The 27,512-nt window shown below is 51.4% G+C and overlaps 13 protein-coding genes and 1 non-coding gene across 14 annotated transcripts; 6 read left to right on the forward strand and 8 right to left on the reverse strand.

Moving 5' to 3' along the window:
- Positions 1–57: 57 nt before the first annotated feature.
- Positions 58–1,086, forward strand: BCR37DRAFT_350585 (uncharacterized protein; the record flags this gene model as incomplete). Its single annotated transcript, XM_040868018.1, has 1 exon — positions 58–1,086. The coding sequence occupies one exon, from the start codon at positions 58–60 to the stop codon at positions 1,084–1,086; it is 1,029 nt and encodes a 342-aa protein (XP_040723333.1).
- A 1,968-nt stretch (positions 1,087–3,054) lies between these two features.
- On the forward strand, positions 3,055–3,711 carry BCR37DRAFT_394720 (uncharacterized protein; the record flags this gene model as incomplete). The annotated part of the gene is made up of 1 exon (XM_040871514.1): positions 3,055–3,711. One exon carries the CDS (start codon positions 3,055–3,057, stop codon positions 3,709–3,711), a length of 657 nt encoding a protein of 218 aa, XP_040723334.1.
- A 1,633-nt stretch (positions 3,712–5,344) lies between these two features.
- BCR37DRAFT_t33 lies at positions 5,345–5,416 on the reverse strand. Its single transcript has one exon. It is a non-coding gene; the product is annotated as a tRNA-Arg (tRNA).
- Positions 5,417–5,641: 225 nt separating this feature from the next.
- BCR37DRAFT_382495 (histidinol dehydrogenase-domain-containing protein) lies at positions 5,642–8,221 on the forward strand. The gene has a single exon (XM_040869885.1). The coding sequence runs from the start codon at positions 5,678–5,680 to the stop codon at positions 8,171–8,173; it is 2,496 nt and encodes an 831-aa protein (XP_040723335.1). The 5' UTR covers positions 5,642–5,677; the 3' UTR covers positions 8,174–8,221.
- Positions 8,222–8,334: 113 nt separating this feature from the next.
- BCR37DRAFT_337120 (Metallo-dependent phosphatase-like protein) lies at positions 8,335–9,852 on the reverse strand (the record flags this gene model as incomplete). Its single annotated transcript, XM_040867249.1, has 1 exon — positions 8,335–9,852. A coding segment is annotated over one exon (1,518 nt), but the record flags the coding sequence as incomplete, so codon positions are not given.
- Positions 9,853–10,616: 764 nt separating this feature from the next.
- On the forward strand, positions 10,617–11,849 carry BCR37DRAFT_394723 (uncharacterized protein; the record flags this gene model as incomplete). Its single annotated transcript, XM_040871515.1, has 1 exon — positions 10,617–11,849. One exon carries the CDS (start codon positions 10,617–10,619, stop codon positions 11,847–11,849), a length of 1,233 nt encoding a protein of 410 aa, XP_040723337.1.
- Positions 11,850–12,634: 785 nt separating this feature from the next.
- Positions 12,635–15,108, reverse strand: BCR37DRAFT_117404 (major facilitator superfamily domain-containing protein). Its single transcript, XM_040865968.1, has 2 exons — positions 14,027–15,108; positions 12,635–13,913 (listed from the first exon to the last, which is right to left on the reverse strand). Exons 1-2 carry the CDS (start codon positions 14,677–14,679, stop codon positions 13,055–13,057), a joined length of 1,512 nt encoding a protein of 503 aa, XP_040723338.1. The 5' UTR covers positions 14,680–15,108; the 3' UTR covers positions 12,635–13,054.
- A 2,254-nt stretch (positions 15,109–17,362) lies between these two features.
- On the reverse strand, positions 17,363–19,020 carry BCR37DRAFT_116949 (HbrB-like-domain-containing protein). Its single transcript, XM_040865964.1, has one exon. It carries the CDS (start codon positions 18,887–18,889, stop codon positions 17,702–17,704), a length of 1,188 nt encoding a protein of 395 aa, XP_040723339.1. The 5' UTR covers positions 18,890–19,020; the 3' UTR covers positions 17,363–17,701.
- A 749-nt stretch (positions 19,021–19,769) lies between these two features.
- BCR37DRAFT_394726 (uncharacterized protein) lies at positions 19,770–20,309 on the reverse strand (the record flags this gene model as incomplete). Its single annotated transcript, XM_040871516.1, has 1 exon — positions 19,770–20,309. The coding sequence occupies one exon, from the start codon at positions 20,307–20,309 to the stop codon at positions 19,770–19,772; it is 540 nt and encodes a 179-aa protein (XP_040723340.1).
- A 344-nt stretch (positions 20,310–20,653) lies between these two features.
- Positions 20,654–21,712, reverse strand: BCR37DRAFT_117066 (uncharacterized protein). Its single transcript, XM_040865966.1, has 2 exons — positions 21,352–21,712; positions 20,654–21,312 (listed from the first exon to the last, which is right to left on the reverse strand). Exons 1-2 carry the CDS (start codon positions 21,617–21,619, stop codon positions 21,008–21,010), a joined length of 573 nt encoding a protein of 190 aa, XP_040723341.1. The 5' UTR covers positions 21,620–21,712; the 3' UTR covers positions 20,654–21,007.
- Positions 21,713–22,678: 966 nt separating this feature from the next.
- On the forward strand, positions 22,679–23,878 carry BCR37DRAFT_350456 (uncharacterized protein; the record flags this gene model as incomplete). The annotated part of the gene is made up of 1 exon (XM_040868006.1): positions 22,679–23,878. One exon carries the CDS (start codon positions 22,679–22,681, stop codon positions 23,876–23,878), a length of 1,200 nt encoding a protein of 399 aa, XP_040723342.1.
- Positions 23,879–23,952: 74 nt separating this feature from the next.
- Positions 23,953–25,385, reverse strand: BCR37DRAFT_116943 (uncharacterized protein). Its single transcript, XM_040865963.1, has one exon. It carries the CDS (start codon positions 25,257–25,259, stop codon positions 24,027–24,029), a length of 1,233 nt encoding a protein of 410 aa, XP_040723343.1. The 5' UTR covers positions 25,260–25,385; the 3' UTR covers positions 23,953–24,026.
- BCR37DRAFT_405515 (cell cycle control protein cwf14) lies at positions 25,386–26,218 on the reverse strand (the record flags this gene model as incomplete). Its single annotated transcript, XM_040872089.1, has 2 exons — positions 25,386–26,076; positions 26,122–26,218. The coding sequence occupies 2 exons, from the start codon at positions 26,216–26,218 to the stop codon at positions 25,730–25,732; spliced, it is 444 nt and encodes a 147-aa protein (XP_040723344.1). The 3' UTR covers positions 25,386–25,729.
- Positions 25,844–27,490, forward strand: BCR37DRAFT_117051 (actin-domain-containing protein). Its single transcript, XM_040865965.1, has one exon. It carries the CDS (start codon positions 26,329–26,331, stop codon positions 27,403–27,405), a length of 1,077 nt encoding a protein of 358 aa, XP_040723345.1. The 5' UTR covers positions 25,844–26,328; the 3' UTR covers positions 27,406–27,490.
- Positions 27,491–27,512: the final 22 nt, after the last annotated feature.

Here is a 27,512-nt window from a genome sequence, read left to right on the forward strand (position 1 = left end):
CTTGGAAACCTCCGCATTTCATGAATGACGATCTGTACAATCAATAACCAAACAATCATGTCTGTGCAACCAGGATCTCTCGTGCTCGTGACTGGTGCTACCGGCTACATTGCCGCTCATGTCTGTCAACAGCTGCTCGAAAAGGGCTACAAGGTCCGGGGAACTGCTCGTGATTTGACCTCGGAAAAGTCAACGCACCTCAAGGACCTCTTCAAGCAGCATGGCGACAAGTTTGAGCTTGTCCAGGCAGAGGATCTCGAGATTGACGGAGTCTTTGATGATGCAGTGCAGGATGTCGATGCTGTGCTGCACATTGCTAGTCCATTTCACTTCAAGGTCGAGGATCCATACAAGGACCTCATCAATCCTGCCGTTAGCGGCACCAAGTCTCTCTTGTTTTCTGCAAAGAACAAGGGAAAGAAAGTCAAAAGTGTAGTCATCACCTCTTCGGTGGCTGCAATCTACGGTCCACAGGACAAGGGACACGTCTACACAGAGGCCGACTGGAATGATGCCTCCGTCAAGGAGATTGAAAAGACAAAGGGCAGCGATGACTTCAACAAACAAACCGCTTACCGCGCATCCAAGACGGCAGCTGAGCGTTTTGGACAGCAATTTGTCAACGAGGAGAAGCCCACCTTCGCCGTGAGCTGGGTTAATCCGGCCTTTGTCTTTGGTCCTGCTATCCACTTCATCAAGGACACGGATAGCATCAACACCTCTGTGGCTATACTCATGAACTACTACTTGTCGCCCGGGGAGATCTCCGCCAACGGCCCGACCCAGTCGTTCGTGGACGTCCGTGATGTGGCCACGATGCACCTCGATGCCATGGAAGCAGGCGACAAGGTGAACAATCAGCGTTTCATTTGTGTCTCTGACTGGTTCACCTGGCAGCAAGTTGTCGACATTCTTGCAAAGAATTACCCAGACAGGAAGCAAGCTTCAGGTGGACCTGGTGCAGGGGTCAAGGAGGTGCAATTCACGAGCGACAATTCCAAATCGAAGAAGATTCTCGGCACCAAGTACATTGGCCTTGAGAAGTCTGTCATTGACACCGTGGACTCGCTGAAGCAGTTTCACTGAGTGGACAGGGACTAGTTGATCACTATATAGCTGGTAAAATGTCAATTTGCCTCGAGCATTGCGCTAGGATGCTATCAAACTGCTTATGGCAGTGGCACGACTATCATCAAATTTGAAGGCAATCACGAGGTGACTATTCCCTGCTCAGCGCATACTCATGTTCGAAGCTCAGCGTGCCTTGCTCTGCACAGACCGACGTGTCCTTGACTCCTTGACTCCTTGGTTTGTGAAGCAACTCGCGAGCCCGTCCAGCATGCACCCATGTGTCCCAAATGGCACCACTCAGATTCAGTGACTGAGCCAGACACCGGGTCACAATGGCATACATCGACCCTGACAGGGCCTGACTCGAGACCAGTGCGTCAGGTCACGACATACAAGACTGAACTGACTCGCGGCTCTCATGTCTCGGGCGTCCACGAGCGATTCTCTTCTGAATACGCCTACCTCGGATGGAGGTAAGCCAGATCAGGAGGAAGCAGACACTCGGAGGACTGCCAACCTCGACTATGCCCGCTTCTTCGGCTTGAAACCCCATGAAGGCATGATTGCATTGAGAGGACAGGCTCGAAAACGACATCAAAGGTGGATTTGCAAACTGTGTCCCGAGAAGCTCCCAATTCAAACGCGTTCGTGTCATTATGATGCTGGGAGCACTAGCTCGCGTTTGCGCCATTTGCGCAAGCACCACCCTAGAACGCCGGGACTCACTCCGGCTCCGGGCACGAAACCCAAGTTCCCCGATGGTCAAAGGGGTATTGTCGAATCACTTGGAATTCGAGCTCCTCGTGGACAACGCGTCTATTCAGGTTTTGATATTTCCAAGATGCACGACCTGCTGCTAGACATGATTGTCGAACGTAAGCTGCCCTTTGAAATTGTCGAATCACATGCTCTTGAGGCTTTGGTTTCCCGCCTCGCACAACGTGATGTACGGCTTCTAACCGCGGACGCCATGCGAAGGAGATTAGAGAAGCGTTCCTTGTCTGCGCGCGAGGAGCTGAAAGACGAGACCGCGGCCGCAACGGGCAACATCCCTTTGACTCTCGATGCCTGGACTTTGTCATAAAAGCACATGTGGCTACCCTCATTTGTCACATGTAGGCTCTCGTCTGAGGTTCCAGCAACCCACGTTGTCTGCTGAAAATCTGGTCGTCCATCCGCAGCGGAAAGAGCTGCCAAAGCTCCAGGTCTAAAAATGTAAGCCATCTTGAGTCGATACTGTCAACAGGACTGACCATAGCTCCCAAGGTGACACGCTCGAATGAATATGGAACAGCATCTGCAGCTCTGCATGATGCCATGATACCTACAAGAGATGGCAATGCAACTCTGACCAACGTCGAATTTGCGATGCCATCAACCATGACTGGAGCAAATCACGCAGCGTATCGTTGAGAATTATTCAAAGCATTTTTTGCCATCAATAGCGAAGACAAGAAGCTTTCTTGTCGAAGGAAGACAGCACTTGGCAAGACGCTCGCCATTACGACCCTAGATATCAGAGGACATGTGAGAGGGTTGTGCCTAAGCCGAACGAGCCCTACATACGAGTAAAGGCCCTGCTTGACTATGTCGCTGGTATCGAATGTGCTGCTGTCAAGAAGCCCTTCATCACCTCTCACATGCACAAAGACTCGGTCAAATTCCTGGAATCTATCAAAGCAGGACATCTCTGGAAACGACCTGGTGGCTGTTTCCATGTTGAATCGTGTCAAGGTCCTCCCATATGGATATCGGCATGAGAACCTCGAGGATTGGATTCTTCCATCAGTATCCAAAGCAAAGAAATTCTATGATAAACGGGATCTACCAATATGAGATCTCTTGGATGACGCTGCAATGTTCTCGATGCAAATTGGGTGTTGGTTTGCACTGGTGTCATGACATCCTTTGGAAGAGGAAATACAACTTTGATCTCTAAGATCAGCTCAAAATGCTCCACATTGAACTTAATACATCTATACCATGCGTGTTGCATCTCTGGTTTGTGGTGATGAATTCACAGAACGCGAATTTCGATACCTCGACCAACGATTCGGAGTACCACGCCTCCCTCCTGAGCTTTGTAGAGCTCACGGTCCCAGACCATATGCAAAAGACGAACAGGTCCACGACTATCTCGCCAGCCAATTTGGAACGAAGTTCGCAGTTCCTCCCGTGACGACCAAAGCAGAAAGGGATTTATGCAGATCCGCTCTGGACGAATGGCAAAGGTCAAGTGGACGTCAAAACACATTGCCCTCGGCTGAGGGCTATATGCAAACCACCAGAACAGTCAACGAAAAGGCTGATCGGCAGATCATTCATTATAAGCACATCGACCGTGTCAGAAGATTCTTCGAGAATGACGAGAAGAAACGAACGAACGACACGCTGACCAATCTACCGCCTTCGTCCGCGATGCGGCGAATGGCTGCTGGTCACTGGGCCAGGTCATCTATCGAGGTGCCTTTCACCAGCTCAGGCGATCCTGTTGTGCGCAACCTTGGGCCACCTAGACCGCCTGAACAGCCTGTCAAGCTCATGAATATCGCCGCTTCTACACAAGCAACACGGCCTGCTGCTTCCTGTGCGCTCACACTTTTTATTGGAAAGGAAAGGCACTCAAGTGATGTGCACTGAGTCGGCAAAATGTGCAGTCTCTACACATCAGGTGCATATCAAGAAGCACATTGTGTGATTCATGCCCCACATTTGAGTCGTGCTGAGCGCTCCTGGTCAGGGAAAAGGCCAGATGTTTTGAGCTTATGGAATTGCTGGCATGTTTTGCAGTACGAATGCAAGAGGAGTGCAGGATCATTATGGCCTACAGCTTGCACTACGAGTCGCATGACACTTTCAGACAAGCTCCAATCTGATGTGGAGAGCAGATCAAGCAAGCTGCTCGGCTTCTTTCAATCTGACGCATTCTGTGCATCCTGATCGAGGACGAAGGCAGGAAGTTTGTCAGCGTGTCGTTCATTTTTTTCTTCTCGTCACTCTCCAAGAATTTCCTGACATGGTCGACGAGCTTGTATTGCATGGTCTGCCCATCAGCCTTTTCGTTGACAGCTCTGGTGATGTGCATATAGCCCTCAGCCGAAGGCAATATGTTTTGACGCCCACTTGACCTTTGCTATTCGTCCAGAGCGGATCTGCACAAGTTCCTTTCTGCTTTGGTCGTCACGGGAGCAACCGCGAACTTTGTTCCGAACTGGCTGGCTAGATAGCCGTGGACCTGTTCGTCTTTTGCATACGGTTCAAAACCGTGAGATGTGCAGAGCTCCAGGGAGAGGCGTGCTATTCCAAAACGTTGGTCGAGATATCGGACCTCGCGATCAGCATATTCATCCACCACAACCCAGTGATGCAGTGCCTCTGGAACAGGTATACCGAGTTCGATATGGAGCATTTTGAGCTGATCTAAAAGATCAAGATTGTATCCACCTTTCCAAATTATGCCGTGGCGCCAGCGCATACCGACACGCAAATTGTAGCGAGAACGTTGCAGCGTCAACCAAGAGACCCCATATTGGTAGCTCATACGAAAGATTGAACTTCTTGGCTTTATATTTCAATTGAGCATTTCAATTGAGCATTCCCCTTACCGATCATCATATGGGAGATCTTAACTCACTCCACATTGGTGACGCAAACAGACGCCAGGATAATCCGAGTGATGTCCTGCTTTGATAGATTTCAGGAGCTTTGCTATGTCTTTGTGCAGCCAAGAATTTTGAGGAAAGCCTTATTTCATCTTAATGACAAGCATGTGGCAATTGAAGCTCTTCTCTGGCTACATTTCGAGTCTCAATCATGAATTGAGGTTCTGCCGACAGCGATTTCAAGGCTTGAGTCATGCTTTCAATTGGTGTCAATATTGCAAGCAATAAGGCTCTGCCAAAGGTGTGCGCGTCTCCTTTTGTGTCACCCCAGGGCGTTTTGCCGCAGAGAGCGTATTTGCAGGAGCGTTCATCATGGCTCATACTCATTGCTGACAACAAGCCCCAAATCGAGAGAGTACACAAAGGACTCGCAGGTCCAATCAGGCCCTCAGGCAAGCACACACTGGTGGTTGCAGGAGCTATCCGTGATTCGAGTTAGGGCAATGACGTTCATCATGGCTCATACTCATTGCTGACAACAAGCCCCAAATCGAGAGAGTACACAAAGGACTCGCAGGTCCAATCAGGCCCTCAGGCAAGCACACACTGGTGGTTGCAGGAGCTATCCGTGATTCGAGTCAGGGCAATGACCCCAAAGAACAGAAAAAATAAACCCCCTGCGGGGATTGAACCCGCGATCTCGTCCTTAGGAAAGACACGCCTTACCGCTGGGCCAAAGGGGCCTTACATAATCGCAACTAACTCGGGAAGAGTGCAGGACGTATATAAATAGTCAAAACCTGAAATATCGCGCTTTTGCCTTCAAAAACCCCTTAGGCAGTCTCGCAAATGATACGATAGATGTCTCTAGTAGTCTCGGATCCTATCCATCTCTCCAAAGCCTTCTATTGCTGTTTTTGTGCGCAAGAAGCTTATCTAATCCGGCATCTACCAAAATTTTATCAGCCAGCGCTAGCACGACGACATCTACAATACAGAACATCATGAAGTTGCTGCCGATTGTTGACCTTGAGGCTGATCAGGGCTTGCCAAGAGCGACATTACAGCATCTTGGACAGATTCTGATCGTAGTGACACCGAGCAATTTCGGAAGAGTTCTTGGCTTCATCAAAGCACACTTCACGCTGGTCTCTGTGCTTGCAGATGTCAAGGCCCTTGACGCCGAGCAAGTTGCTTCAGTTCTCAATGGTGGAGCGAGCGCTGTCTTCTGTTCTGATGAGCAAGCGGAAGCTGCTGCTGTTCCCAAACCCAGACGCATCACATCTATTGTGCAAAAGGCTGACCTGACGTCGCTGAAGGAGGAGCAAGAGGCGTACTATTTTGAGGAGACACCGACACTCGAAGCCTTACAGGAACTTCCAGCATCTGCGACACTCGTTACGTCCGCGGCCAACCTTAAATTACCTGAACAAGAAAACGAGAATGCACCTGCGTCGCTCGGCCAGTCATCAGGCTCACTCGACATTGCCCAAGTCTTTTGCATAGGCACACAATCAGATCGCGCAGACAACCTGATTCCCACAGTTGTCTGCAACAATCGCAATCAAACACTTGGCCTAGTCTACTCGTCAAAGCGCTCGATTGCCGAAACATTACGCACCGGTACAGGCGTCTACGAGTCTCGAAAGCGTGGACTATGGTATAAAGGAGCTACCTCTGGAGACACACAACGCCTTCTCAGACTCAGCTACGATTGCGATGCCGACTGCATCCTGTTTCAAGTCGAGCAAACTGGACGTGGCTTTTGTCACCTGCCTCAATCCTCCTGCTTTGGTCAGCTCAAGGGGCTCTCTGCACTTGAAAAGACGCTCGTTGAACGCAAGGCATCTGCACCAGAAGGTAGCTACACCAAGCGGCTATTTGAAGACTCGAAACTATTGAGAGCCAAGATTCTGGAAGAGGCAGAAGAGCTTTGTGATGCAACGACCAAGGAAGAGGTTGCATTTGAGGCTGCCGACCTCATCTATTTTGCAATGACTCAATGTATTGCAAAGGGAGTATCTCTGAATGACGTCGAAGGTGCACTGGATGCCAAAGCACTCAAGCTGCCATCCGCTCGCCGGCCTGGCAATGCGAAGAAGCCATACGCAGACAAGATTACGGAGAAGGAGGCGAAAACAGTGGCCAAGGTCAAGGAATTGGGCGATGATCCACCAGTCGACGATCAAGAATCTCTCAACCTCAAAGTGCACCAAGCTGCAGACGTCTCTCCAGATGAGCACAAAGCTCTCCTTCGACGGCCGATCAAAAGCAATGACGAAATTAATAAGCTGGTGAAGCCTATTCTTGAAGCAGTCAAGGAACGTGGCGATGCAGCCGTACTTGAATTCACCAAACGCTTTGATGGAGCTGCGCTGAATAGTCCGGTCTTGCGCGCGCCGTTCGATTCATCCCTCATGAAGCTCAGCGGCAATGTCAAGACCAGCATTGACCAGGCCTTCTCCAATATTCGCAAATTTCACCAGGCTCAGCTCGACAATGACCAGCCCATCTCAGTGGAGACTATGCCTGGCGTCGTATGTTCTCGCTTCAACCGGCCAATTGAGAGTGTTGCTTGTTATGTTCCAGGCGGTACTGCAGTACTGCCATCCACGGCCATGATGCTTGGTGTCCCAGCCATGGTGGCAGGCTGTCCTCACATTCTCTTCGCTAGTCCACCTCGCAAAGACGGCTCGCTTAGCCCAGAGATTGTGTATATTGCTCACAAAGTGGGTGCTGAAGCAATCTTACTTGCTGGCGGTGCTCAAGCTGTTGCAGCGCTGGCCTACGGGACAGATACGGTTCGCAAGTGCGACAAGATTTTGGGTCCAGGCAACCAATTCGTTACGGCGGCCAAGTCCATTGTCGCCGGAGATGCAGAGGCACTCGTCAGTATCGATATGCCTGCCGGTCCCTCTGAAGTGCTCATTATTTGCGATGGTAGCGCGAATCCAGCATTCATTGCAAGCGACATGCTCAGTCAAGCAGAGCACGGCGCCGACTCCCAATCTGTCCTGGTAGGTGCAAATCTCACCACGGAAGAGATTGATGCCATCAAGAAGGAAGTGGTCCGTCAAGCGAACCTGCTTCCACGTGTCGACATTCTAAAAAAGTCGATCGCTCACTCCTTCATCTACAATGCGCCGTCTGTGGATGAGGCCATCCAATTTTCGAATGCCTACGCACCAGAGCATCTCATTGTCTATACATCAAACTCGGCAGCCGATGCGAAAAAGATTTTCAATGCTGGCAGTATCTTTGTTGGCCCGTATTCGCCTGTTGCTTGCGGAGACTATGCATCAGGTACGAACCACACACTTCCGACATATGGATACGCACGGCAATACTCTGGTGTCAACACGGGATCTTTCCTCAAGGCCATCACGTCCCAGGAAATTACGCGTGCCGGACTCGTTGATCTTGGCAAAGTCGTCATGCAATTGGCTGAAGTGGAAGGCTTGGACGCTCACAGAAATAGTGTACAAGTCAGACTTGACTAAACCATTCTATATAATCGTAGATATCAGCAGTCCTTGCTCCAATAATTCTTGGCCATGCGTGGCAACAAGTCAAGTGTCGTGAGGCCTTCATCTGCTTGGACCCAGTCCGTCAGGTTGCCCGTCAAGTAGGCGCTAGCAGCATCAGTGAAGAAAGACGCAGCATATACATCGACGATAGTCTCATCGCTGATATCCTCTGGCAACGAACTGTTGCTCTGAACATAACGAGGTGACGAAGCAAATGGTAGAGGAATGTGCTGCGGATTATCACCATCACGTCCAAAGTCGTCATTCGTAGCGTAGCCAAGCGACAAGTCAATCTGCTCTTGACGTTTGTAAACACGGTCTGTCTGCATGTTCTTGAGAAGATTCTTAGCCACACCCCACGGTACCTCCTTGCGAAGGATGGTATTCGTAAAGGGGATAATCTGGTAGGCGTTGTCAAGGCCAAATTTGCCCTTGTACAGATCGTATCGAACAGCTCCAGTATTGATGAGTGCAATGCGCGGTTGATCTTCACGCCCAGGGGCGACCATAACGCGTGGAAAAACTTCGTTGGTGAGGTAGTTGAAGATGCTCATGTTGCTCGAAACAGGATATCTCGACTGGTAGTAGTCCCCAGGAGAACAACCAAACACAGCAGTCAAATTCAGGGCCAGACGAGCATCAGTGATGTTGCGAGTAATCTCAAGACCAAGCGACGTATTGAAGGGTGACGAGCCATTAGTTGTCAACTTGATGAATGTGTTGCGGTTAAAGTCCAGGTACGAACGAGCAAATGTCAAGCTCGAGTTGACGTTACGTTTAGCACCAGTGACGTTCCGACCTTGGCCGGGCTTGATGCTTCGTCCAAGTCCAGTCGGGGTATTTGCTCTGGTCTTGTTGCCAAAGCCACTGATGGACATGAACCCGATAGTTTCGCAGTAGCGGCCTGATGCTAAGCCCACAGCGCTCGAATCATACACAACAAAATCTCTAATGTGACGATGTCCACCAAAGAAGGCAATCGGCGTTGCTGGGTGGTGCGCCCGGATGGCTTTATAGACAGAGTCCCATTCGGGTGAGTCCCGCATGGTGACGTGGCCGACCACGACGAACAAGTCAATGTCTGAGCGTCGTGCTTGCGCTTGAAACCAAGTTTGGTTGACAGCTGTACCAACGGGTGTAACGACGCTAGCATTGCTATTGCCTGTGAAGTTGAAAAGAAAACCAAAAGACAAAATTCGTAAGCCGAACTTGGTTGTGAAGTATGCATATCGGTCGGAGAAAGGTCGACGCGTGCCATTGATGTAAATATCGACATTTGAAGTGAGATAGCGTCCTCCCCACTTTGGTGCGAAGGTGTTGTATGTGTTGGTAGCAATCTCGGTCGTGTACAATTCATGGTTGCCTATACTCAGGACATCGTACGGTAAATTGGCAAATAATGGCAGGGTCAACGCGCCATTGGGCGAACTGTTGTCCCCAAGCGCTGTGCCATCGTGCAAGTCGCCGCTGTCCAGAAGCAAAAGGTCGACTCCGAGCCTATCTGCAATTGCTTTGCTCCTACTCACAAAAGCGCTCATGTCGCCAAAGTCTGCCGAATAAGACTTTGCACTCTCCGCTAGAGAGCCGGCAAGGTAGCCATGGGTGTCTGTAGTGTGCAAGAAGTTGATTTGGCCCCAGGGGAGCGGGGCAACAGGCTCGTCCCTTGCCGCAAAAGCGTCTGGCTGAATTCGTTTGAATAAGTGGTGTTGCACAGATTGCTCGAACGTAAGCTCATGTGGTGTTGCCCAGTCATGGTCTTCGCATGCAAACGTAGCGGACGTGAGCAAAAGTGCAAGAAGAAAGAGCATGTCAGAAAGCAGTACTGCACTCGTTGATGTTTGAAGAGGGATACCAGGAAGCGCTCTTCACACACCTGCACCAGAAGACAAAGACAGATGAAAGAGATTGGCAAGAAGCAGTTTTGCAAGAGGTGAAAGAACGACTGCCCTCTTTATATACAGTACAAGAGCCTCTTCAACGGTTGAGTTGCTGCAGATCTCGGAAGCAGGCCCGGTCAGATTAGATTGGCGAAGTGTGACGAAATGATTGGCTGAGACTGCACAGCACCGCAACGGTCGTCGACAGTGCTCGAGTGTAACAAGGTTGTCAACAACACCACAAGATTTTGTCAATCTGTACAGAGCGATGCGTGCTGAGCTGTAGACAGTGAGCTTGAGCCGTGCGCGAATATGAGCTCGAGGCAAGATAGCTTCACACTATGATAAGATGAAAATGAGTCATACCGGCTCAAACACAGCCCGCTGTCTCCTGTATGCAAATGACTCACCAACACCGGCCATTCTGGTGACACAGAAAACATATAAGGAACCCAGAGTCTGCCCTTTTGTCATTTTCTTCTTCCCTATCACCACACCTTCAAAAGGTCTTGATCTTCTACTTTGCCTATTCCCACAAGATGAACGCACTGTATGAGATTGCTGTTAACCACGGCCTGGCTCGCGAGGACTCACCCTCCTCTCGTCGCCAGAAGCTCTTTGATACCGAAGGTGCGACTGCTGAAAGCTCGGGAGGAGCTCCCCAAGACATGGATCCACGCCTGCAAAGCAAGGCTATTCCTACCTTTCCCCTCTACCGACTGGCATGCCCATCTACCTTCTCTATCTCCTCCATCGCCTCTCTTCTATCTGGTCAAGAGGATGTCCTACCTTTCAGTTCCACTATCACCTCTAGTTCCGCTTCCACCCAGTTCCCCGTGACGCCATACAGCTCCATTTTGCTCGGCGACAGCATGCTCTCGTTTTATTCCTTGGCAAGTGGCAACGATGCTACACCATTCCAGTCTGCTATCACGCGGGTTGAAGAGCCGTCTCGCCGTCGTTCGTGGGCTGAGCGTTTCCTTTCCTTGTTCCATATTAACGAGAAGCTGCCGATCGAGCCTGAAGCGATCGTAAATCCATACAACGGTCTCTGGCGCTCAGCGTCCACCATCGCCGTTGTAAACGCCTCAGAGGAAGCTGAAGATGATGAGGACGACGACCTATCTGTCTACAATGACGACTCCCTACTCTATAGCGATTTGGATGATCTCACCACGATGACTAGCATCTCGGCACTTCCTGCCCCTGCTCTACGCACTCGGCCTTGGGTGGACAGCTACCTATCGCTTCTCCAACCATACGAGCCCAGCGTAAGATCCAACCATAGCACTACCGATACCGCATCCACCCAACAGCCTAGTGGCCCTGCATTCCGCCACCCCGTGCCAGTCTGGCTTGGCCAGTATATTGCAGTAGCCCGCATAGCCCAGCCAGATGTTGCACTGGATGATTTGATTGAGCTGTATGAGGCATCCAAGTTTATGCTCGATGAAAACGGGGATCCACTCAAGATGCTTCCAGCAGAAGCGTTGCCCGAGCCCATTTCAAGAAAGCGTGTCTGGAGGAGGGCACTGAAGAAGGCGGCCAGTAAGGTCTGCGCCAAGTTCAATCATAAAAAGACGGACGCCAATGGTTGCGCAGTAGACGGAGCATATCACACAAATTGCTCGATGAACAAGGCTCCCATAGCTGTGCCTGAGATTGAGCAGCAGAATGGGAACGATTCTAGCCAGCCCAAGAGGCGAACAGAGCTGACACGCAAAGTCGTGTCGCTCTTTAAAAGCAAATTAAGGCGGTCGGCAGACGCTTGAGCCTGGTACGCTTGAAAGGTAAACAGAATGGCCATGCAGAGTCGTATCGCCCTCCAGACGCAGCGCAGAGTGGTGAGTCGGATTTTTCAGGTCCTCATTGTTGGCAGCTGCATAAGAGAGACGATTCGGCGGGAGACACATTTGTTGTGCATCGGTTATTGCTTGGTGCTTGTGCTTTCTGTTGCATTGGTTGCTGTTTTGTTCTGGCGTTTGATTTAGTGTGTTTGTGCGTAGACAGTGCGTAGAGTGCAAGAATATTGAGTTCACCTGCCAGTCCTTGATGTACTTCCCCGGTCTGTGGCGATTGTGGCGTGTTGTTAGCATTGAGTATGAGCAGCATGAGCAGTGCGAATCAGATTGCATCATTGTCAAGAGCGTATCGATTCCCAAGATGACGAATGAGCTATGATGGACGCTGCTGCGGAGTAAGCTCTCTGCGGCAAAACGCCCTGGGGCGACAGAAAAGGAGACGCGCACACTTTCTGCAGAGCCTTGATGCTTGCAACATTGACACCAATCGAGAGCATGAATCAAGCCTTAAAATCACTGTCGGCAGAACCTCAATCCATGGTTGAGCTTTGACCTGTAGCCAGAAAAGAGCTTCAGCCACATGCTTGTCAGTCAGTTGAAGCGAGGCTTTGCTTAAGAATGCATGTAAGGGCCCTGATCTGAGCTTTGAACATACAGCTATTCGAGCAAGACACATTGACAGATGTTCAAGCCGTTTCCTACTCGAGCTCGTAGCCTGTTGCGCTGTACCGCAGATGCACGCGGCGCCAGCAGCTGTGTAGACGCAAGGTCGTTATCATCAGCGCAGCGCTCTAATTCGACGGCGATGCAAGATTTAACATCCCTTCAGGATCTTGAGCCTTTTAAATAATTTCAATAGTTGCGCACTTAATCATGCGCATCTTTCTGCAGCTGAAGTGATGTCGGGTAAGATCGCAGCTCACCCTGCAGCCAAGTTGAGCCATCTTGATGTGCACGTGTACTCCAATTCTTGGTCTTTTGACCATCTGAATTAATCAGGCGGCTGGACACGGGCTAAGTTGGGCATCCGGCTTCATAGAGTACAGGTGCAGCATCCTGGGAGGTGAGGAGATGATGCGGCTAGCTCTCAAGCTACATATCATTCATTGTAGCAATAGATTCCGTCTACCTAGATTCTTGAATATATAAAGATTGAATAAAAGCAGATCCACAGTCTAGTAGCTGTAACGGAAGTAAGGCGACCTGTCGCCCATCTCGGAAAGCTCCTTGTCACTGAGCTCAGCAGCACGGCCAGAGCTGATCATTTCATCCTTGCGCTTGTTGGCAATCGTCAAGAGGAACCAGTTAATGGACGTGGAGACGATACCAATAATGGCAAAGACCATGGAGATCTTGCAGCCGAATGGGTAGTTGGGTGCCTCGCTGGCACGGAAGAGCCAAGGAGGAACACCACCAGCAAGACCACCGACACCGACTTGGATACCGATGGCCGTGGCACGCTTGGTCTTGCCACCAACGTTGGAGGTCAATGTGACGAGTTGAGGAACGAACGATCCGTAGGAACCAATGCAAGCAAAGAACATGGACGTGTAACGAGCAGCGTTGTTGCGAGCTGGCAAGCCGAGGGCAAGGCCCCATCCGAGGACTGCGATACAGAGCATGATGATGACAACGGGCGATCGCTTCCACCTGTCAGAAACCCAAGCAGCAAGAACAACGAAAACGCAGCCAACAATGTAGACAGGGACAGTGTGTAGTTGTGCTGAGTCGATCGATGTGTAACCCATACCGCGGACGATGGAGGGAAGTGTCAAAGCAACAGAGTAAAGTGGCACTGCAGCACCCCAGTATGTAATCAAGTTGAGCCACAACTTCCAGTCGGTGAGGGCATCACCAACGTAAGCCCACCTGAATGAGTCGTCCATAGGTACGCGAAGGTCACCATCGTGAGCGATACGCCAAGACATAACATCTCGTTCCTCTTGGTTGAGCCATTTGACCTTGCTCGGTGACTCGGGGATGAGGAAATACCCAAGGATCGCAACAGCGAAGGTGATCAGGCCTTCCATGATACTGTCATTAGCGTTGTTCAACGTAGATATACTTGCTGAGTAGTCGATGTGAAGTTGCGTGGGATATCCCCGACAATTCATACCGGTTTACCCCTCAAAGAAGTTGAAACTTACAAGATCCACTCCCATCCGGTCTTGCCACCAAGGCCGTTCATGTTCTGGAAGCCATAAGCCAATAGACCACCGAAGCCTCCTGCAATGGTCGCTGCGCTGAAGAAAATGGCAATGCGGAAAGCAATCATGGAGCGCGGGTACCATGTAGTGAGGTAGTAAGCAACACCGGGGAAGAGACCTCCCTCGGCAAGACCAAGAGCCAAACGAGTGATGAGCAAGGTTGTGTAATTGGTGACGAAACCGAGGCCAAGACAGCAAGCTGCCCACAGAACCATGATGAAAGGCAGCCAGATCTTGGCACCGAATTTCTTCAACATCAAGTTAGATGGTGCTTCAATAATGAAGTATGTGAAGAAGAAGGACGTCACTGCCCAGTTGTACTGCGCAGGACGCAGCTTGAGGTCTGTAACCATGCCCGCAATGCGGGCATTACCAATGTTGGTTCTGTCAAGGAAGGACATGAGGTAGAGAGCCGACATCACTGGCAAGATGCGCAAGTCCATCTTGCGGATGATCTTGCTGATATTGTAGCTCTTGTAGTAGTCCTCATTGCCGGAGTGGAGGTCTGGGTTGGACAATTTGCCATCGGAGATGTTTTCAACAAACTCCTCGCGGTCCTGCTTACCAGTGTCGACTTGCTGAAGGGGCTGCATGTCGAGCGATCCCAATTGACTTGTGGAGTAGCAGGACTGGGGCGAACAGCTACCTTTTATAAAGAACACGTCTGTTCCTCAACTTTTCTCCCCGGAGTTGGGCGGGTATGGGCCCAGAGCAGCAGCGCTGCGCGTGCTGACTGAGCGTCGTGTCGCCCAAGTGTAGCATAAGCGAGTACGGTCTGGGGTAAAGGCGACAAAGGTGTCACAAAAGGAGGCTGTGCTCGTTGGGCAAGGCTGTGTGCATTGTCTTTGACAGCTAATGGGGCCGTCGAATACCGACACAGCTGCTTGAGATGACCTGGCACAAAACACCGGGCACGGTCAACACTGAGATGCTTCCGCGCCTCCGTACCGGAAGACTAGAACCGTCAGTCTATGGTAGATTCGTAGAAAGACGTGCTCACATATTTTGCTGGCACGAGATATCCGCGTCGGCCCCGCGTTTACAAATTAAGCGCGATCGTGGGATGCCGTCGATGGGAACAGATCCGGCTTGCATGCACAATCAGACTGGCGGCATTCGATAAAGAGTGCAACATCTTCGATTCTTCGGCCTCTAATTCCGTGGTAGTACAGTGGAAGTCATCATCCGTGCGCCTGAACACGGTCTGCCTTTGCTATGTGTACTTGTTGACTGCCAGAGTAATGCATCACAGCACAAAGCAAATCTTCAGCCTTCTCGAGCTTGTTTGCATACTGCTTGACGGATCCATTTAATAATGTCTTGTAGAATAGTGTAATTGAAGCTCAAGGGTATAGCGCTACTGATTTGTCGTGGCTCGGCTTTTGGGTCTGTAAGACTGTAATCAACTCACTGTTCACTGGGAGTTTGGGACAGACTGACAGTGACACTGGCATGTCGACCCGGCTGCACAAGGCTCGACTGGCCGATACCAGACAGTCCAGACATAAGTTCACAGCCACAATCTTGTCAGAAATTTTGCCCAGGGATAACTTGGGCAATTACAGTGACATGCTGACAACAGCGCACGCAAGGGAAACTGACTCCACGAAACATGACCCAGGAGCCAGGAGTCCAGGACTCGAAGCATCCCGATTCCCGAGCCTGCATAGCACAGGCAAGTCGCAGGATCACAGCGCAAGAGTGCATTTCTAGGTGCCGCTGCGGGCACAGTTCAGATGACCGACCACCAGACGTCTTCAGATGGCTTATTTTACCACGCCCTCGAGTGCGTCGGCCATGGCCTGATATGCATGGAACTATGAACAGGTGCGCTTGTTGTCAGCTTGTGAAGTTGTGAAGGCAGCTGAGACTTTGACCACGTCACACCTCGCAACTTCGCAAGCCTCTTGATGTGACTGCAAAGTGCGGCCCGGAATCCGGGGTAAAAGTGTCGGCGTTGTCTGCGCGCTTCGGACAAAAGGCCGACCGGCGACCACTGACATCTAGCACTGAAACGATGCGCAGTCGCAATTTCAAGTACGTCTCGACTCAGAGGCTAGACCCGCGGTTTGTTCGCTTCGCGATTCGGCGGGTTTGCAACAGTCACTGCCAGACTGACAGACTGTGCAGTCAGTGCAGAGTCAGCAGACTCCTAATTTCCAGGCTGCCTCCCAACCCCCTAGGCCTCATGTTCAGAATCAGAACCCTGGAAATTGCGGAGTAGATAGCAGATTACGGCTGAGCAGCGAGAACACGATGCTGTCTGTGCACGGCGGATCTAGATCTAGGTAAAAAATGCGGCGAGCAATCAGATGCAGGTGTCTGACAAGTTACAACTTACAACACTAAGTCTTTCAAGTATTTGCAAAAACACCATTGACTGAGGGCTCGCACATCACAATGCCAGCTCCCGGGCTGCAAACGAGATTGTCATGTCTTCAAAGTCAACGACTGTCACAGCAGACACCATGAAGGAATGCCCGAGAATCAGCGTCGTCGAACTGGTGGCCATAACGGCTGAATGGCAAGAAGGCAGGCCCGCATCATCAAAGCCACCCTTCAGCAACAACTCCTTGTGGTCTACCGCTAGTCGCACACCATCAATGACGACAGTGAAGGCAGGCGCAGTCGCATTACAATCCGGAGTCCAAAGGCTGTTGTACGCTTGCGCAATGTGCCTTGGGACAAGGATGCCGTTGGTACCAGTGTCGGCGATTGCACGGTAGCGTGTACCGTCTGTCTTTCGTGGCGCCTTTGATTCGAGCTGGTCCGCGCCTTCAAAGACAAATTCGTCGACTGCAAAGAGGTATTCTCTGTGAACGAAGACACCTTCTTCATTGCGTTCTTGCAGCAGACGCTTCCTTGCCCATTGGGCCTTCTTGTGATCGAATCGCTGGGGGTAACCGTTGAAAATGAGAGACCCTGGCAGCTTCTCATTGCCAAGCACTACCGAGATCATACGTCTTGTAAAGTTGCCAGCATCCAAAACAGTCTGTACAAAAGGTGAGTAGAGTTCTGTGAATTGTGTACTCGATTCGTTGCTGCCTCGATACTGACTTGTCAAGGCTGAGAAGCCAAGCCCAGCCAAGCCACTCGTGATGCCATCCCCATTGAAGGCAACTTTGTCTGGCAAACCAACACGCTGGTTGACGGCGATGCGCTGATTGCCTACTTTGAGCGGATTGAGGTCCAGAGTCGTGTTGGCCATGGCGCCCATCAAAAATTCGCCGTCTGCATAGGACATCTTGATGTGACTTTGCTTGACAGGAACGGTAGCAAAGCTGCCCTCCTTGATTGGCTGACCCATGTGACAGTCTTCTTGTCGCCTTACTTGACCCCTCAGCAGATGCTCGCGATCCGTACACTCAAAGTCATCCGCAACAGCCCAGGTATCGGAGGATCCAGTATCCATGACAAGATTGATTTGCTGACCGTTTTGAGCCAGGGTGAAGGTAGAGTAAAAAATGGGAGGCCCATGCAGGTAGCCTGACGTTGACTTGATTGGTATAGAGAGGCCATCAAGCGAAGCAGCGACGACACCAGATAGTAGAAGGAAACGCATGTTCTTCAAAAAGCAGGTCCGTGCAAGACATACCTTGTGGAAACACGATTGTTTCAGACTGGTGTATCATCAACAACTATTTTCTTACCAGCGACAAAGCCGCGTCGATCACCACGATTCTTGACTCGACGAATCAAGACTGCCTTGCCAAGCTCGTCCATGCATTCTTGGCTCTTGTCGCCGCTTTGTACGCGCCGGAGGATGGAGATGCACTGCAGCATTCTGCTAAATGTCTCGCTCGCATCATCTGCAGAGCCCGATACGTTGACTAGAAACGGCAATTGTTGCAAAAGTCCTGCCAGGCGTGTTTTAAGTGGAAGGACGATCACATCGCGGTACGCCTGTAGTGCGAGTAGATGAATCGAGAGAGAGTCGACGTTGCCTGAGTCTGCCAAGTACGGGGACGCGTTGCTGCTGAATTCGACCGTCAGTGGTAGAAAGGTGGCCTCGAGATATGGCAAGACTGAAGAAAAGTAAAAGACCCAAATTTCGACCAGTCGGTGAATGAGCTTTTCGTCATTCATGGCTGCCAGGTTGTTGTCCAAGCTTGCAGTACCAGTCTCGAATAGCTCAACCAAGTCTTCCACCAAATGACTTTGCTCCTTGTTGTCAATACAGTAACGTAGATAGGTGCTGACTAGACGATTGAGGTCTTCGACTGGTTGGCGTAAGCCTTCGCCGCAAAACAATGGCAGGACGCGCGCACACAAGAGAGACCACGTATCGTCTGTTGTCTCTGATAAGCGCTCTGCTTGACTTACTTGGCGAGCTGCAGAGAAGAACGAAGGCGAGTTTTGGCCTTGATCGCCACGCAGCAGGTCTAGGGAGCGTCCACGAACGCCATTTGCGCCAGGCGTTGGCTGTCTTGAGCCGTGCAAAGGATGCGATACGTGATTGCCCGCGCTCTTGAGAAAGCTAGAGAATGTGGACGGCGCACTCGAGTCTTGAAAATAAGATGGTGTCACGGGCTCCTCCTCAGATGGCATATTCTCCCTGGTCTTCTCCTTGAGATTGAGCTTTGGACGGCTGAATAGAGTCTTTTTGGGAGACGGCAAAACTGCCACTCGAGCCTCTTGTTTGATGGGCGATGTCAGGGGTGAGGCATTTGGAGATTGAATGCGCAACGCACCGCTCAGGGCCTGCTTTTTGGCATTGGCAGAGGTGGGCGGCACGAGCAGACGATCTTTACGTGGAGTTGGCGGCAGAGCATTATCACTGCTGTCGGACTCGTCGTCCCTCATAACAGCAAACTATGCGATAGTCGTTCGGTACATATGTAGCAGATGTTGATAGCCGGGCCTCCTGCACAGACTGCTCCTGGGCTGTCAGATTGCGTCAATGTTGGCAAGCCCAAGCTCGTCGCGTCTCGAGCTGTCATCTTGAGCGTGAGATATTTGCGCCGCATTTCTTTTTTTTTCTGGTGTGGCTTGGCTGGGCGCGTCTACTTAAGCAGCTCGCCCGCGCTTCTTCCTTTCCCCTAACGACCACACTTCACAGAATCTGTTGATAGTATGTGTCCAGTTTTGTTTTCACAAACAAGCTACAATCGCAAACAGAGGAAGATGATCTGAACCATCACTGTCCATCAGAGTGAGACTTTTTTGAGCTCCCGTCTGGCGTTTATTCGTCGGATAGGGCTCTATCACCGCGGCTCTCGAGCTGCTACGATGATCTCTTGCTCAGTTCTTGACTCTTCGGACGATGTCTGAGTAGGACAGTGATGCATTCTGACTCTGTTGCGCCCGTCCCTTCTTTCTAAATAGCGTGTGCTTACAGTGCGCTCTATGTAGTAAATCGAGATGTGCATTTCAATCTAGTCTTGTATTTGGAGCTACCACTGTCTGTTTGCCTGCCTGCCGGCCGACTTTTACTTGCCATGAGCTGCCTGTCTGCCACCATTTCTCTGTGATCCCAATCTGCGGTCTCGTCTCAACATGGCTGCCGAAGAATGAATAGTAGGATTAAGATATAGAGGACTAGAAAGTAGAACAAGGCATGGCCAGTGGCCACAGACTACAAAGAGCATGACATGAGTAAATGCTGAAAGGGCAGCGTGGTGAAAGACCCTTGGAAGACAAAGGACCCGATTCAGATGGGTATCGTCAACGTCAGGGGCTGGGCCTACTGAAGGAACTCTGCGATCAAGTTGATGGCATTGCAGTTGGCGTTGTTGCTCGCTGGGACCTGAGAGCCAGTGTAGATGCGGTAGCTGGTGCCCTGAGGGTTGGCCTTGCAAATGTAGATGGTGTTGATGCCGTTGACCGTGAGCTGGTTCATTTGTGCGCTCGGTGCCTGGCAGAGACCAAAGGTGAAGTAGCTACCACCACCGTAGTTGGCCTGCAGCTGACCATTGGCAACCTCAAAGATGCGGCCATTGCTGTCGCGGAGGAGACCGTTGCAGGTCAAGTAGAAGAAAGGCTTGGCGTCCGACTCGCACGTAGGACCAAGGCCGTTGTCGGGACCGCAGAAGGCCTGACCATCTTCAACCTGCTGAACGTAGCCACCAGTAGGTCCACACTTGAGGTAGAAAGGACCCCTCTTGGCCGTGCTGGTAGTGGTACACACAGGGTAAGAGCCGTTAGGATCAGTGTCGCGCCTTTCGAGAGGGTTGGCAGAGATGATGCTGGCAAGCGTGGCGATGAGTGCGAATGAGAATTGCATACTGAAGTATCTGATGATTGACAACATGTACAAGTGCGATCCAAGCTCTTCTTGTACTTTCGCAAGCTAGCTCCCAGAGATTCCATACACAAAGCCAAAGCCCCACTCAGAGTGCGATTGTATTCAAATTGCGACGCGTACATGTGTGTTCACGCACGGTACGAGCTTGCCGACTCCCATTGAGCAATGACCTTCGTGGCCCGGAGTAGCTGTGCTATGTTCAGTGCTTTGTGGACAGTAGGCTCAAGCTTTGAGTAGATTTTAAGGGTGGCGCAAAATCCCAGGCGCCAAAAGGACTGTTACCACTGGGCACTTCTCTGTGCACACGCTGCCGCGCCCTGTAGACGCGCGGTAGACGCGCGTTCCGTCAACTACACATGTGACTGAAAGGAGATGAGGCGGGGCTTTGCTTGGACAGCTTGAATGGTCGTACACATCCGAAGCGACATTTATGGTCGCAGGTCGGTACCTGACTGTGATCACTCAATATTTTGCCGCAGAGCTCACGGCAACGCATCGATACACTGTTACAGGTAGCGCTCGCGTGAGAGTCTGTGAACCGTTCGCCTATGCCATGGCCACAAAGCTCACGGATGTCGTTTAGCGCAACATCCGCAATGTTACAAGCGACACGCCCGTGCCAGGCTACAGTCTTGGCTCTGAGTGAGCTGTTCCCCGCTCTGCAACTGAATCTACGACTAGGTCTTGTTGCTTGGTGAGGACTCCGTGAGGAGCTTGGCGTCAAACGGGTGAAAGGCTTGGCGACTATCCCATTGAGGAGATGATTCTGTTGAAAAGCTGTGGGTAGCACGAAAGCCATCAGCCTGCTTGTGAGCTACGGTATAGACGTCGTGCCGGCACACAGTGCCAACGAGCAATTGATCAGCGATAGTGGCAACGGATATGTGCAGGACGGGAAGGGTGAGACCTTTGGCGAGCAGAATAAGGTTTCGTCCAGCGTGAAGGGTCAAGCTGGGGCACGGGCACTGTTGGGCAGCACCACCTGACAACCTTAGCCTGACCCTTACAACTTACAACTTACAAGGACGATAAGCTGCTGAAGTATGAAACGAGATTCGGGTAGCAGATTTTGCCAAGTCTGAGCGAGCGTTACGACCAATACTAGTTGGCACTGACCGTGCGTTCGCAGCAAACTCAGTATGCGCCTCAGCCGTGGCATCTGCTGTGCTGCCAGTGCATGGTGCGTGCACAGCTCGTGTGCAGGAAATCTCCTCATTGCAATCAAGGCTGCTTGTTGTTGGCGGAACATTCACCGCGCAAGCGTGGTGGGCAACCATCCTGACGACCATTTTGAGTGTTTGACTCTTAAAATTGTGCCAACCACGATGAGGGGCCGCATCGGCTCGTCTTGCCGATTTTGCTGGGTTTGAGACAATCTTGGAAGCATAAGCTGCAGGTCATCGGTCCTTGCGATATTGATATCATGGACATCGTGTTCGTGTAGCTTGAGCATCACCGTAGGTTTATACTCATTGATCAGGTACAGCGCCGTTGGAGCACAGTTGTTACTGCAGCAATGGAGACCCATCCGCACCGTATTTTGTTGATTGATACTAGAGTAGTAAGTGCCGAGCTTTGACCTTTCATCTGATAGAGGACAGCCCGTGCATGCGCCGGACAGATGTAGACGTGTACATGAGGGCAACTCAAGCGTATGCCGCGATCATCAATGCAGCTGCAGTTCATCATGAGCAGAGAAGCGATGATTGCCGACCATGTAGCATAGTTTGCGTTGAGCTATAAGTCATGGGAGTCAGAGCAAGCTAGACAGGTCAGCAGCAGTACACAGACCATGACGTCCATGGGAGTTGAAACTCTGAATGTGTCGGCCAAAATGCAAATTTCAAATTTCGAGTCTGACAGCTGCAGCAACCGTCCCGCGGCCGACGACATGTTCAGGACTATGAGCATTCGGCGACAGAGCAGCTGATGCACAGCTTGTATGTTGTAAGACAATAGACGGAAATGTTTGCATTAAGATCTCTATACCATGGCAATCCTCGAAAAGTCCAAAAAGGTGCCACAACCAAGACAATTTTCTCGCTCAACTCGCTGACGGTGTAGACTATTGGCTCGCCCTTTGCCTTGTCCTCCCAATCATCAGTATCACACCGCTAGCAGTGCTCTATGTATTCTACATCTGCATCAGTGCTGCGAAACGCTGGTCGCATCGCCATTTACCGTGGTGGGCGCATGCATTGCTTGGCTTTTACGCTGCGTGCGAGACCTTCACATTTTTGATTTTATGGTGTGCATGGCTGCGTAGCCGGCGCGTTCTAGCAAGTCCAGAGGAGCAGCAGCACAGTCAGCAGCTCTGTGAGACAATCATGAAAGTCATGTCCTTTCGCATGGAAGAAGATGGGGGTCTGTCGTCCGGCTGTGAGGAAGACGATGCAGACGAGGAAGCGGCGCGTTTTAGACGGAAGTTCACCGGATGGTTCTTTAAGCGGCCCTTTGAGCGGATTCCTCGGGGAAACGTTGCAGATTGGCTAGCGTGGTCGGCCTTCAACAAGCATGCTCGTCAGTTGAGTGAAGAACAAAAGCAGGTGGTGGAATCTTTGTTGGTGTACCTTGAAGAGCGTGCACGATGTCCATTGACCCCTGGATACAGCAAAAAAGTGAAGAGCATTCGATTGACGCTGGATCCGATACCCTTTGTACCACGGCCGTTGCTGTTTTACTTGGTGGTTGGTATGCTCAACCTGCATGCTCGATACAAGCTCAGCAGGCTTGGTTTCACGCTCATCAAGCGACCTGTGCAAGACTACCGTTTCGAGTACTTTCATCGACCAGGCAGCAAGGATTCCACACAAACGCCGCTGTTATTTCTGCATGGACTCGGCATGGGCGTTGCGCAGTACCTGCGCTTCATTCTTGCCTTGGAACGACGATTTCCTGGTCGTGAATTGTTCCTACTTGCTCAGGGACAGATTAGTATGTTGCCCACACACCGACACTGGCTGCGTCCACCGTCGAGTCAAGCGACTGTACGTTTATTTGAGGAAATGGCCGATGTGCATAGCATCAATGGGAAGGGCGGATGGACCGTATTGAGTCATTCATTTGGATCGATTCCACATGCTTGGTTATTGAAGCAGAGTCCGTGCCTTGCTCAACAGGCAAAAGCACACGTCATGGTGGATCCCATCTGTTTTCGACTTTGGGAATCAGACGTCTGCTATAATTTTCTTTATCGACGACCACGCAATGCCATGCAGCTCATCATGTCTTACTTTGTTGGGAAGGAGCTCGGTATTAGTTATACCTTGCACCGTGCCTTTTTTTGGTATGACAATCTACTCTTGCCGGAGGAGTTGCGGAGTACTGGACGGGCAGGAGGCATGATGAATGACTTGGTGGTGTACCTCGGTGGTCGGGATGAGATTATTGATGCGCGTGCGATTCGAGGGTACTTGGAGCAAGCAGAGGGTGTCAAGGTACGGTATTATCATGATCATGCGCACGGCAAGTTGTTGAATGCTGGGCACCTCGGAGGTCAAGGGCTGAGGGATGTGTTGCGAGCGATTGACCAACCCGCAAAGACATAGACGCAAGATAGATAGGTGCCTCGCATAGACATAAACGCAAGATAGGTTTAAACAATTGTAGTAAGGTTCTATATCTATACGGTGTAATCGCGACGTCTGTACTGCTAAAACTGCGTGAAGAGAGATGAAAAAGAGGGTCAACAAGCAATCACTGCTTGGCTTGGTCGGCAGCATGCTTGACTTGATCAGCAGACTGACTGACTTGCTCCTCAGCGTGCTCCTTGGCCTTGTGTCCTTGCTTCTTTGCTGGCTTGCCGACCTGTTCGTGTGCCTGCTCGCCGACCTCCTTTGCCTTGTCCTTTGCCGTGTCCACATGCTCTCCTGCCTTGTCTGCAGCGTGTTCTGTCTTCTTTGCAGCTTTGTCCAGGACATCACTCTGTTTGCGTGCTTCGTCTGCTTGTTCCTTGATGACTTGTGCAGCATAGGAGATGGCTTCATTCATGAGGGTGAGCGAAGTACTGATGGTGGTCCAGACGAGTCGTTTCGGTTGTCCTTCAGGTGCATGCTTCTGTGTGTCTTGGTACACACGCACCGTCTCTTGCTTGGCTTGCTGAACGAGTTCCGAGACGTGGTGGACGCGCGATCGCGTGACATCCAAGGTTCCATCCACACGTTCACGCAAGTCATGGACACGCGCACTAGCAGTCTCGTAGGCAGCGCCTGGGACTTGCGTTGGGTGTTGCACACTCCAGCGTGCATAGTCAGCGGCTGTGTGGACGGTGTGTCCAGCAGCATGGGCAGTCTGTTTTGCCTTGTTGAGGGATCGGTCCATCAAGCTGGTGGACAAGTCATACACGCGAAGCACGGTGGATTTGGCTTGTTCTTGTGCCTCGCTTACTTTTCCCTCAGTCTTCTCGGCTGCTTCTTTTGCCTGGCGCTTTTGTTTTGGGAGGTAGGTATCGAGGAGGTCTTCGACGAGATCGAGGACTGGCTTGCACACTGCATCGACGCGCGCATTGAGGGCAGGAATGGCTGCGTCTTTGCCTTCCTTGGCTTGCTGCTTGAGGTGGTGTCCATTGACGCCTGAGAACTTGTCTGTGACTGCACCGACGTAGGTATCGACGGTTGTCTTTGCGGCGCCACTTGTCTTGTCCCTGATTTCTTGGGTGGGTGCCTTGACGAGTGGGTATTTCTGCTCGAGGTTGCTGAGCTGTTGGTCTGCGTAGTGGTCTGCGCGCTCTAGGTAGGGTTCGATGGGTTTAGCGTAGGCGAGAGCGGTCTTTGAGACGTTGCTGACGAGTTTGCCTGCGCCTTTTGCCATGGGGATGCGTTTTGCCTGGTCGAGCGTGTCGTGGACGAGGGGGAGGGAGGTGACATGGTGGACGAAGTTGTACTTTGCATGAGGCTGCTGGTCTTGGTGAGGCTGTTGGACCTGTGCCATGGTCGTATGGTGTATGGGTGATTGGGTGTGTTGGTTGAGGGGAGGGAGGGAGTTGGGTGTGGTTGGTCTTGTATGGGATTAGCATGTGACAGAGGCATTAGTAGTAGACAGAGCAGAGTAGAGTAGAGTACTGGATAGCAGCTGGATGGAAGAGAATGGAGTATCAAAGTCAAGACTATACTCTGTACTGTCTATCCCTTCTATACCACTCTACTCTGTCTACTGCCTTCTATTGCATCGTATTCCCGGCAATCACATGTCAATTTCGTCATGGGCAGCATACAGAACAGAAGCAGAGGGAGAGCAGAGTACAGAAGAGAGTAAAGAGAGGTGAGAGGAAAGAAGAGTAGAGAGGGAGAGAAGGACAGTGAGAGAGAGGGAAGGAGAGGACAGTAGAGAGAATACATTGGAGAGAAAAAGAGAGAGACAGTCATCAGGGGAAAGCATCAGAGTATCATCAGAACAAGAGCTCAGTCGCTGCTCCCACACCCACGGCACCCACACTGATGGCACTCAATCAACTCGCCCTCACCCAGCTTCACCTTAGGCACACGGCAGATGCACGTCGTGTTGAAGTTCGTCTCCTTCGTCTGGATACACCGCAGGCAGCACAGCTTCTCATACCCAGGCTTCTTCCACTTCGCAATCAAATTCCCATCCCCGTACCCTTGCTTCAGCAGGTACTCATACAGCTCCTTCGAAATCGTCTCTCGCTTGTAGTACAAGTCATAGATATACCGGGACCGCTGATGGTGTATTTGGAAGATCGGAGCCAGTGTCCCAGTCTTCGACTTGTTCTCATGCGGCGCATTCTCCACTGCAACAATGCGTTAGCTCCATTTGCTCATGCGCTGCCACCTACCGTCCTTCATCTTTTGTGCAAAGTCCTCCAGCATGGGCTCCACATCCTCAAACCCTGCTGGCGGGCGCTTCGCTCTGTTCGTTCTTATTCTCGGCATCTCACCTCACTCAGGCTCACTGTGAGTCTGTGTCTCTGTGGTGTGTTTGTCGTCGTGTTTTCAATTGTAGAACTACAAGTACACCTGACAAGAACTGACACCGATGCTTCATGTCAAAGCGCATAGCAGCCACGAGCAAACGCAGCAGCTATCTCCATGAAGCAGACGCCTGTGTTGTGCTAGAAATCACAGACGACACCCTCCTCGCCGGCTTCTCTGGCGAACATGCACCCCGCTGCCGTATACCACTGCCATCTCTAAGCACTGCAGACTTAGGTCTCTGCGAGGATATGCTTGAACGTGCACTCAGACAAGCACTCAACCGCTTCCTCTACATCGAGCTCAAAAATAAACGCGTTATGCTCGTGGAACAGCATTTCCTCTGCATCAAGCTCAAGCAAGTGATTGCCCGCGTCCTCTTCACCTACCAGCAAGCACGCGAGCTTCAATTCATGAGTGGAAGCGTCTGCAGCTGCTTGGCACTCGGACTGCAACAAGCACTTGTTGTATCGCTGGATGCACGAGAAGTCACCGTCGTCCCGGTCTTTGACAGTCGTCCTCTCAACAAGTACGTGCGTACCACCATCCTGGCAGGGGATGCGCTGGCCCAACGCGCGCGCTACCTCTTACAAACCTACAGCGACTGCAGTGACCCAACAGCTGCAGACATCGCCGACTTTCTTGCCCGTGCGGCAGTGTGTCTGGCTGCGTCGCCCATCACTGCAGACCTCCCAGACATCATCGCACACAACGACCTCGAACGTCTCTACAAACAGCATGCGCCACCCACCTCACTCGCCTGGACACAACCTTCCTCCCAACATCGCTGCACGATCCCTCAATGGATCCGCTTTGCGTGCGTTGAGGTCCTCTTTGAGGGACGTAGCAGGTATGCCGATTTTGACGAGACCGCCCTCCCCCAACTCATCCAGCAAGCCTATCGCGCATGTCCCATTGATGTGCGTGCACAACTCACCACCCTCGTTCTGACAGGTTCAGCAAGTCAAATACGAGGTCTCCCACAACGCCTTGCAAAAGAAACACAATACAATGTGGCTGATTCAGTGTATGGCAATGAAGTCGCGTGGGCGGGTGCGAGTCTTGCGGCAAGCATACAGGTGGAAGGTCCAGCACTCCTCATGACGGCCTTTAATGCAGATCGTCGAGTGCCAGACTGGAGTCGATGAGCTGATTTTGTGACTGTGAACCGATCAACGACGTCACCTGCAGGCTGCACCAAGCCATCCCACGAGGGTCAAAAGCTCAAAGAGACTGTGCCCGGCACTGTCCATCC

Source organism: Protomyces lactucae-debilis (assembly GCF_002105105.1).
Source record: "Protomyces lactucae-debilis strain 12-1054 chromosome Unknown BCR37scaffold_18, whole genome shotgun sequence".
In the NCBI taxonomy this organism is placed as follows: Eukaryota; Fungi; Ascomycota; class Taphrinomycetes; order Taphrinales; family Protomycetaceae; genus Protomyces; species Protomyces lactucae-debilis.